This window comes from Corvus moneduloides, chromosome 10, assembly GCF_009650955.1.
Source record: "Corvus moneduloides isolate bCorMon1 chromosome 10, bCorMon1.pri, whole genome shotgun sequence".
Classification (NCBI taxonomy): Eukaryota; Metazoa; Chordata; class Aves; order Passeriformes; family Corvidae; genus Corvus; species Corvus moneduloides.
In genome coordinates, this window is record NC_045485.1 from 614,856 (window position 1) to 625,833 (window position 10,978).

The window sequence follows — 10,978 nt, forward strand, 5'->3', positions numbered from 1 at the left end:
CTTGTTAGAAATTTCCAATCTCAGCTTACTGGTGTTTATTTGAACTCCAAAATTATCAAGTAGAAAAACCAACCAGTATTCCTCACCAGGGAAGAAATAAAGCAGCAGCTGTTGTTCCACATCCTGTGTATTTGCTTGTTGTTTCTTGACGAAAACTGATGCAAGTTGAGTTTTGGGTGAGTTTTAGCACCAGGAATTATCTCAAAACTCAGCTTTCACAAAAGCAAGCAGAAAGTTTTCTCTCAGATATAATACAACCAGGTTTTATTTAAGTTCTCTCTTTTTCCCCCCCCACACTGGCAAAAGTTCAGAGGGAGTTTAAAGTTTTGTAAACATTTTAACTACCCCTCTTCCCCCTTTTATGAATTTACAAAGCAAAGGAGACAGGGAGACCAGATTTGCAACAGTTCCAAGTCTCTCCATGCTATTGGATCCAAAAACTATATACAAGTCTGCAGCAGTCTCTGTATAGTTACTGTACATGTTTAGGGACAGGGGGAAGAGAGAGGAGGAGGAGGGGAAGGTGACCCCAAAAAATGAATAAACCCAAACAAAATAAAATCCAAAGCCAAACTGCTCTTGAGCAACTCAAACTGTTTTCTTTAGGCAGTGATGACAGAAAAATAGACACCTTTATACAACTCCACCAAAACTGCAGCGTATCTCCCTTCGCAGGTTACACCCCTCTGGGGACGGGAGATAGGACCAGGGGGTTCAAACTAAGTGCATTTGGCAGTTTTCCTTCTCTGTCGTTTGTGGTGTGTGGGGGGGGTGGGTGGGTAGGTGGAGCAGGGAAGGTGGTGTTAATCTTTCGGTGAGAGAGGAAGGTTATGATTCCATAAACACTTAGAGGTTATGGATCCCAGTGAAGGTGCGTGAAGTACTTTTAAGGTGTAGAAGATAAGCAGGGCCATCATTGCACAAAGCTTCGTCCTCCAGTGTCTCTCTCCATGACAAAAGGGCATCTCTGCTTGATACCTAAGCACTGCTTCAAGTGACAACCAGCTGAGGCTGCTGGCACATCTCTGAAAGCCAGGGTCCACCCCTCTCCAGAGACTACAGATCCACACTGTAAAGATCCCACTGTCTCTTAAACGAGACAAATTTGCAGGAAAAGAGCTCAAAATAAACTGGTCCTAACCCTCTGAAGGTAGCATTTAAGGGGTAAATTCAATCTGAAAGAAGAGATGCCACCCCCCTTTTTCCAGAGCAGAAGACCCCACTTGTCCACGAAGGCTGGAGAATGCCGACAGGAACTCCAGCAGCTTCAGCATCACCACCTAATGAAGACAGACTCGAGCTTTCCCTCCAAAAATAATGTGCTGAGAAGGGCTGGCAGGGGGTGTGCAACTTCAAACCAACCCAAGCTAAACTGTGCCCGCTACTGCCCCTCTCCTGTTGCCAGTTCTAAGGGTAGCTTATGACTGCAACTCCTGGCCAGGAGAGCACCTCTTGCCCTGATGGAGCAGCCAAGTCAGTAATCTGTGTGGCATTTTGGTTTTGACCAACATCTGTTAACCACAAACTCTCAATCTCTCTCTCTCTCTCTCCATATGACTGCATGTGTTGGATGTGGTAAGAGTAACCAGGAGAAGGAAGCAATGCTTTGCAGAATCCCAACTGATTTTTTTTTCCAGGTATGTCAGCAGAATGAATCACAGCACAGTGAAAGCTTGCTGCCCAATTCAGCCTTGTTGTGAACAAAGCCTAACTCCCACCCTCCCGGGACTCTGAACAAAGTCCACTGGAGTGGGCTGACAGTAGGAACAACGCCTGTGCAGTCCTGGGCAGAAAGGGTTTGCTGGGGCCAGAGGAAGCAGCCTGAGATGATTGATCCTGTGATTCACTGCGAGGCAAAGAACAACACAAGGTGGAGAGTACGGTGTCCAAACAGAGAATCCATGGTTAACAGATGCAGGAAAAGCCAGTTGATTTGCACATGCTCAGTAGTCTTCCAAAGTCTCTATTTCTCCCATATTGAGCCGCTCTGATGAAGCATTCACTGAAAACCCTGTGAACCAAGAAGGACTGGTGTTAAAAATCTGGATGTGGCATACTGTACTTGGTACAAAACATCTGTTACGTGCAGTAGCACCTGTAAGAGAAAATGAATCTAGGGGTAATTCAGTAAGGCTACAGATGCAGTCACCCAAACTGATTTTTTCCTTAATAAACTAAAGATGATCAACAGTATATTTAGATAAGCACCACTTGGTCTTTAAAACCAGATCAGAAAACTGTTTTCAAGTTCCATTTAAAAGATGTCACCTGCAGAGCCAGTACAAGGCACATCTACATGTGGTGGCAACGTGGCTCTGCAACATCTTGAAAGGGAGCGTGCTTAAGGCAACTGGGCCTCGGAAGTGGCTGTCAACACCATGGTCTGAGAGGCAGAAATGGCCATTCTGAGAACTTGGAATCCACACATGGAATCATGCTCCAACGCTTCAGGAGTTGCAAGCAATTTCACCCTTTACTTTAAGGTCTCAATGCATGTACCTATGAAATCTAGTAGCAATTACATCTATTTCCATGCTTTTGTACAAACTTCCATCTCAGGAGTACAACATGAAAATGTACAAAGTTACCCAGGGCCATGCAGGTGGCTCAAGATGCACCCAAACTTCTACCCAACCTTTTAGCCTTATGTGCTGAGGACATGATGAACATGAGAAGTGTGAGAAAGAGTGAAAAACACTTTCAACAAGGAAACAAATCCAATCTATCAAATGGAGCTTTCCTACTGAAATTCTGTTTTTAAGGCTGTACCAACCCCATCTGGAGTATAAGAAGGCTACTAAACACAAAGTTGTTGAGAGTCAGTGTCTTGAGAGTGCTACATTGGTTTGCTCTGTGCTAGACAACCAATTGCTTTCCACTTATCTTCGAGAGATAAGAAATGCTCTGTTCAGTCGGTTTAGGAAAATTGTTCTGGCTCCCTCTCGTGGTAGCGTGGCCTAAAAGCATCTGAAATTATTTTGTAAAAGAGCAAGTGTACGCATTTTTTAAAAGCTGCATGGGCTACTTCTCTTACAGTTGCAACTTCTAAATTGTGTTTAGTGATTTCTTCTTCACATTACATGAGTTGGGTTTTTAATATATTCAACTGAGCACCCAGATCAGACTCAGTGGATGGGCACCTTGGGGTGGTGTAAGTCAGGATTCAACCGAGAAGTTCCATACACACCAATGTGGAAATCACTGATTTAGCTGAAGAGTACTGACTTTGGTAAGACCAAAAATAAAAGAAAGACAAAAACCAGAGGCAGGGCTCTGCTAGAGACTTAAAACAGCAGTGACTTCAGGTGGACAATACCTGGCTGTTCCACAGCAATTGGGCTCAGCAGAAACAGCACAACAAAGCCTGGCCCGGTGCAGTGCCCTGGTTTCCTCTCTGTCACACAGGGCACAAACATGGACACATTTATTCCACATGAACACAACAGTGACCTGTCACCCTGCAGTGTCCATGCACTCCCACCATGCCCTTGTACCTTAAAAGCTACTTCAAAGAAACTTTTCCATCAATGCTACAGGGGCTGGTTAATACCAGCCTCACATAAAAATTAAGACAGAACATAATAAATAAAAGGACTGATAATGATGTCATCATCTCCATGGTCTCCAACTGAAAATCTGTGACCATTTCAACCTTTGCTGTCTTTTCTGACTAGAGTGGTGGTTAGCTCCAGGAAAAAGGTGGGAAGGCAAAGGCAGCCTCAGAAAGCTGCTCCTCATAAAAGAAAGGGAAACATGCTTTTCTTCAAAGAATGAATCAGCATTAAAGCAGTAAAATAGCCATAAATCAACTCAAAAGAGGAAAGGCAACTTAACTGACATCCCTGAACTACTTAGAGGTTTCCAGGTAATAACCCAGGTATCAAAGAGGGAAAGTTTGACAAAAGTTTTCCATGAGACTAGTACAGAATTTTTCAAATCGTTAAATAAATAATACTACTGAAAAAATTCTAAAGACATTCCAACTATTCTACTCAAATTCAATATTACCATTTAAGGTCAACAGGAATTCTCTACATCCCCCAAAGCAAACCACCACTACCAAATTAATTAATTTTTAAAATTAAAACTGACCTAACAAGCTGGGATCTGCTCGAACCATTTTCTGTTTCTTCTTTTTCTTCCCACTCTGCACAGCCTCAAAGTTGGACTGCTGGTTGTTGCTCTGATTAGTCTGAAAGACTGAATGTAGCGAACTGTGGTTCATCCCCCACACTGAATCCTAGAGAACAAATTACGGACAAGATTATAGAGCAACAGTGAAGTCTGGTTTATTTATACAGAAATATTAGAGAGCCCAAAGCCCTTCCTAAATCCATGCCACAGCTCTAGCTACTGATGTATCCACCTCACCTTCCCACAGCATTTCCCAGATCATCCATGCAAAAACACTCTTTGATCTACAGTTGGCCTCAACTGTTAAGTTACAAAGGAAACTTAAAACTGGTAAAAACTGAAAGCTGCTTTACTGTCTGCCTTTGCCAGGATGTGTAAACCCCTGCTGATGAATCCAGCAGGGTGCTGACTCTCCAGCCTCACACAGTCCCCAGGGAGAGCGAGCCACCTTTACCTGCTGTTGCTGCTGTTGCCGCTGCTGACTGGCTTTCTGTTTGGCACGGCGCTCGAGGAACTGCTTGGCAAACTCCTTGCCTCAGGAGTATCTCCAAGGTAGGCTCGGATGTAGTCATGGACCTCATAGGGAGACTCCACTTCCTTCAGGAAAGAAACAAACGTGGGAACTGCAAGAAGAAGGCAGACCATGAGGGAGGGCATGTTGATAGCAAACACACACATGCAATAAATACCAACGTCAGATTTCTGTGTCAAATATTTACTCGTCTAGCAGCTTGCCCTTTCCAGTTCCCTGCAATAAAGCCCTATCATGTAATGCAGGATGAAACTGGATCCTCATCTATCTGCCTGGTAATGCGTCCATGACTACCAGAAATCCTCAGGAGGGCTCTAACTGACAGACTTTAGAAACTTTTTTGAATCCCACTGACTTGCTATAGTTAGACAACGAAACAAGAGGATGCAGCCGGTTCTCTGGCCACTATTTAATGAACTCCTTTTGCTGAGTGCACTGAAACATTGGTTTGATGTCATTAGAGTCCCTCAGAACTCCTTTGTCAGGAAACAGAACAGATATTGTTCCTCCCATTCCTTTCCATCTCTACCATCTAAGTTGTTGGCTGTGTTGAGTGCATGAAGCATCTGTTCACACCACTGAGTGAATCCATCCTGGGCTTTATTAACCCCCTGGAACAATTTCAACAGCTCTTTCCTCTTCTTCTACCTTCTTGTTTTGTCTACTTGTAATACCTACAGATTTGCTGCGGTAAGAAATGCATATAATTACATTATCAGTTTCCAGGCTCACCCACAGTACAGTATATTAGAACAGTGTTGCAAGACTATTTACAAGACGCAACCATTTTAAGAATCAAATAATTTTCTAAACAGGCGACAAAATGAACTGTGAGTGGTCACCTATTAGCTATTTTTGTTGTCAAAACAGATCCTGAACAACACAGGAAAAAAGGAAAACATTAAGATATTCTAACTGATAAGTACCAGGAAGTGGCAGCCTTTGTCTGCAAAAGCTCCTCCCTCCCCAGTTCCTACCATGAGGCTGGCATTGCTTTTGTTTTTATTGGTCGAGTTACGAGGTCCCACTTCCTTCACTGCATTCATCCCAGAAACCCATGTTTGAGTTTGGTATCAGCATTGCTCCAGATGCTACTGACTAGGTCAGATGCCCACTGGTTGCTGGGATTAGTGTTTAGAGAGCCCCACACTGAATTCCCAATGCTGGTGTGCAGGTTAGAGTGCTGTTGAGACATAACAAAGAGATGCTGGTTATTAGCACAGACCCAGCAGAACAGACAGAGGGAACTGGCATGGCTGCTTTCCTCCACATACTGATTAGATAAATACACATACCGTGGTATTTCTGACTCTGTTCGGCTGCTGGTGCTGCTGTTGTTGCTGTTTCTGCATCTGCCTTGCCTCCTCCTGCTGTATCTCCAGCAGGGACTTGGTGGTGCCTGTTGGTTTGGTGACGTTACCCCAGCCTGACAATTTTTGCTGCTGTTGCTGCTGCTGTTGCTGGAGGGCCTTCATTAGCTCACGCTGCTGACGTCTTTGCTGTTGCATGCAAGACAAAAGTGCTTGTAAATACCTTCAGAAGATCATCACTGTTCAAAAGTCTAACTTGGAAACTGGTTTTAAACTGATTTCACTTTCTTCTGGAGAAGTCTGGCTGACCTATTATTGTTTTGGGCCATTACAGTTCCTCCAAAAAGGGAGACATTAGCTAACCAGTAAATACAAACTGTTTATTAGCCTGGCACAAACTAAATTTATCAAATCATGTCTGCAGTCAGCTTCTTGGAAGAAGACCTTCTCTCCTACCATCACCTGCTCCCCCCTCAGCCCATCTTCCCTTTAACTGCCCTGGTCTCGTACGTATCTTTGAAGATGTCAGAATATAGATGTGAAATAATTTTATACTGTTTTGTGAACATATTATACTCCCAGGGTTAAAAGCGTGCAGTTTTCCCTTCTTTCAGATTCTTGTATTAAGAAGTGATAAAAATTTTCACACAAGTACTTACTGAACCTATGCCTGAAGGACAGAATTTTATTCGGGTTCCTCATCCTCACCATTCCTTCTAATAACTGAAGTGACAGCTAAGCAGTCCCACAGCTGAGTCCCCTCTAACAAGTTGCACTCCACTGCTGTCAGTGTTTACCTCTTCTCGGAGCTGCCGTTCTCGTTCTTCTTCTAACTTTTGAATTTCTGCCAATGACAGTGTGGTCTGGGATTGACAAGCTCCTGAATTTGATTGCTGACCCCATGTTGAAGATGAAGGGAGCTGGGCCAAAACAGACATCATCAGGAATTACAAAACATTTTAGAGAACACTGCTGGAGTGTAATCATGAAAAAAACAGTATAAACCCAGGGGAAAAGAAAGGCCACCTTTAAAGTTTAAAATGGTATAAAAAAGTATGAAAAAGTAGGAAATAGAAATAATACATTCTTTGAATTGCCCTCTGATGCATCAGTCTTTGACACAGTGTATCAAGAATAACATAACACATCGTTACCTGAAAAAAAGCAGTCCATTTAGATTTCAAAGACTTTAGGAATTCCAGGCTTTAGAAACTTTGCACTGGCCCTTGCTCATTGTGGCAGAAGAAGCATCTGTGCCCATCTGTGATGCCTTCCTAGTGTGCTTCTACTGACAGAACGTTTTTGGTTTTCAATTTAATTCTCTTCGTGTTTCTTTTCACATCAAGTCTTTACCCTTTTCCCTCTCCAGACAGCTCATCCATCCCTGCTTTGCCCAAGCTACTACAGACCACCCTGGACGCAGCTGTGGCTTTACTTCCCATGCTAGGCTGAGAGGAAGTTAAACTGCAGAAACCTTCAACCTTCATTTTAACTGCAGGTTACCTTCATTTGTGCAAGTTGCTGCTGTTGCTGCTGCTGCTGCAGCCGCCGCAAAGCCTCCTGCTGCTGCTGCCTCTGCCTCATGATCTCCTTCTGGCGCTGGAGTTCCAGCTCCTTGCGCTTCCTCTCCTCCTCCTCCAGCCGCTGCCGGGCCGCCTCCTCCTCCATGCGCAGCCGGCTCTCCTCCAGCCGCCGCTGAGCTTCCTCCTCTTCACGTGCCCATTTGGCAGCCTCCTCTTCCTTCCCAGGACACAGAAAGGAATAAAGTCTAAGGAGACTTCGCAGAATTTAAAACACTCTTAACTCTGTGGTACTGATATTCTGACATCTGTTATCTGTAAACTGTGCTGTTTGGGTTGTCCATTTAACTTTACATTTCTCAGGCAAGAAAGCCCAGTAATACAGCCTATATTACCTAAAAAAAAAGTTTCCCATTGCTCCACCAAGGAACCTGGAAGGGAATGACATCTCCTTAATTCATACCAGCTAATTTCTTACTACTTTCCTTCTAGTAGATACACACCTTTCAGTCTGAGCTTCTGCCTGCTTATACTACTTACAGTACTGCCACACTTTCAGAGGAATAAAACTTGGCAGAAGTAACAGGATAGAAGAGACAGGTGACAAAGGTGGCATTGCACAGGAAGACTGCCAAAACTGATCATCTCAGATGACACTGAAGATAACAAAGTAAAGGCCCAGAGAGTGCTAATTCAAAATGAACTCTTGTTCTGGTACTGTACTCTGCCTCAGAAAGGAGTACAAATACCACGCCTGCAAAGCCATTCCTAAGGCTCAAACGTGCAGGGAGACCACTCACTCCACCCAAATCTCTTTACCTAAGGCATATTGGATTCTGAATGTTTTGTCTGAAGTCAGGATACAAGTAAACAACCTTTTCACTCACGTGATACTATCTACAAGCTCTGCCTTCCTTGACTGAAACTGATGGTCTCTCAAGCACTGGTGCAAGTTTCAAAGCCTGTTTGTTGTGGCAGCCTCCATAACTAAACACAGGAGGTCCCTTTTGCCATTTTTCACCTGTTTACGAATTAACTCCTCTCGCTGGCGTCTTTCCTCCTCCTCTCTTCTTCTCTCCTCCAATCTCCTAAGTGCTTCCTCCTGTTGTTGCCTCTCCTCTTCCTCCCGCTGCCGCCTTAGTGCAATTTCCTGCTCTCGTTGTCGCCTCAGGGCCTCTTCCTAGAGTTGGGAACAAAATGTCAGCCTATAAATGCCATTTTATCAACAAACCACATCAGAACACAGATTACAGCACTGTCTGGCCAAATGAGTAGCCTCAAGAAAAGCTCCCTAGCTCCAAACTAAGCTCTACCAAAACATTGCATTAAGCACAACAAACCCACATGTTAACAAATATTTTTGATGCAATGTGCATCTCCTACATAAATTATTTTAGTGAAAAAATAAACAGAAGAAATAATTGCCTATCTTTGGTTTTAAGAAGAATGGTGTCGAGAATGACAACAAAGGGTGAGACTCCTTTTTCCACTATGCAGCACTAGCAGTACTTGAACATTAGATCTATAAATATTTTAATGTGTGGGTATCATGAATTCCTTTCTTGGGGGGCTGTCAGCTATAAGTTGGAAGCTTTTCCTACTTACAGGAGTTTCTGAACACTGACTGTTCAAGAGCACTACACAACTCAAAACCACATCTCCAGACACCAGAAAGAAGCTGCAGCAGCCCAATGCACTTAAGGACAGTGTTACTTTTGAAGTCTCAAGGGCTTTGACTGGGATCTCCCTATATTATTTAAATACTACAAGTAACAACAGATCTCTTAAGGGCTTTGATTTTGGGCTATCAGTAAATTATTTAAATAGTTTCCAATAAATTATGTTTTGTTTTCCAAGTAGTAAAATTATTTGCTTAACTCAAAAATTAAACATCAGCACCCTTTCCTATCAACATGAACAGACGTTTTTCCATTCTGCTACTTGGGTTTTTTTGAAGAACGGGGACAAGCAGCTTCCTGTGTATTGTTAAATGGGATCCCACCTGAGGACCTCTTCCACCAGTTCTGACTTTCCCTTGCATAAGAAAGCCTTAGTTCTTGCAGCCTTTTCTGACCTCTGATGTCCAGCAACTGAGTTAAGGCCACCCTACTTTTCGCCCCATTCTGTTGTCTCTTTCTGACTTACCTACAAGCTCAACCTGAAGATCTTGATTTTTGGACAAGAACTTTTTTAGGCTTTTATAATTTTATATTTTCCTTTAGAAATGACCAGTACCGCAATCATACTCCTACAAGTTTTTTATAAGCAATACATTAATCACAGGATGACGGGGGACTAATTGTGCAGCATGGATGTAAACTCTGGTAAATCAAGGAAGTTAATTGTGAAAACTAAGACCCTTGTATTCAATCTGACACCAAAGCTTCAGGTATACACAGCCCAGATAAACTGCACTGGGGTTCCCTAAACAACTGCACTGGGTTTTTCTCTGACAATGAACTTCAGATGCCTGCAACAAAACTGTCAGTAGACAGAAAAATCTTTTATAAGCAATCCCATGGCACTGAACAGCTGCTGGCTGCAAGCCAACAATTCACTCATACTCCTGAATATCACTTAAGTGGTTTGGTGCTAGATGTAAGTGCAGTAAGTGGTTTTCTTCCACTAGCTGGACATAGAACAATAGTCTGTGATTCATTTTCTCATTAATCAAATCAGCTTTAAGTGTAACACATACCACCTGAACCATTTTTGAAATTTGGGTCTGTAACTATATTAACTGGACACATGCAGTCAAGTCACAGTAACCAAGTGTCCCCAGTACAAGTGCTGAAAAATTTCTGCTTGCTATGTCTTTTATTGAAAAGGCTACTGAGTAGGCCAGAGGTGCCAGTCTCTTGTTTGCCTGGAGACCACAGAGCAGGATCTCAGCTCAGGAGTCCTTACTGCCAGCCAGGCTGGGAGCTCTCACTGACACAGTACCTGGGAGAGATGAGCAGAGTCACCGAGTCCTCCTGTGGGACAGCACTTCAGTGACATCTCTGCCCTACTCTCCCCTTGGGAAACGAGGCTAGAATTGCCATTAAGAAAGCTGCATGGATCTCCTTCTTGCTCAGGCTCGCCAGGAGAGACACTGTTGAATGACAGCAATAAAAGACTTCTCTCCCCTACAGAACTAAAGATGAACAGTTGTACTGACACGAGGACAAAAAACCCTGTAAGATATGAAAAGCTGGGAACCACAGCCTTTTTTCTGACTCTTCACAGCTATAAAAAAGGTTGTCTTAATATTTACTTCTGTATCTGCTTTTGTTTGAGCATGTGACCAAAACCATTCAAAGCTCCAGCTTTCTGCCACTGACTGGTATGGGAAACGATCAATCCTTTGGCTCTTAGTGTTCCCATGTTCCTAGATTCCTGCTCCAAGATATTCCCAGTGTTTTTTAGCATCTTTCTTAATAATTGTTTTCAAACATAGACATCTTGCTGTACAGACAGCTTATTTGCGATCTTTTAAAACA

At 43.2% G+C, this 10,978-nt stretch overlaps 1 protein-coding gene across 1 annotated transcript in view; it reads right to left on the bottom strand.

The window, feature by feature from the left end:
• Positions 1–242: 242 nt before the first annotated feature.
• Positions 243–10,978, bottom strand: part of GIGYF2 (GRB10 interacting GYF protein 2) — a 75,815-nt gene continuing 65,079 nt past the window's right edge. Inside the window, 13 exon segments of the mRNA XM_032119255.1 lie at positions 243–2,011; positions 4,093–4,240; positions 4,589–4,668; positions 4,671–4,757; positions 5,196–5,295; positions 5,297–5,354; positions 5,648–5,706; positions 5,708–5,735; positions 5,737–5,849; positions 5,962–6,165; positions 6,774–6,896; positions 7,480–7,716; positions 8,518–8,676. Of these exon segments, the coding sequence (XP_031975146.1) occupies positions 1,944–2,011; positions 4,093–4,240; positions 4,589–4,668; positions 4,671–4,757; positions 5,196–5,295; positions 5,297–5,354; positions 5,648–5,706; positions 5,708–5,735; positions 5,737–5,849; positions 5,962–6,165; positions 6,774–6,896; positions 7,480–7,716; positions 8,518–8,676 (1,464 nt within the window). The 3' untranslated portion in view covers positions 243–1,943.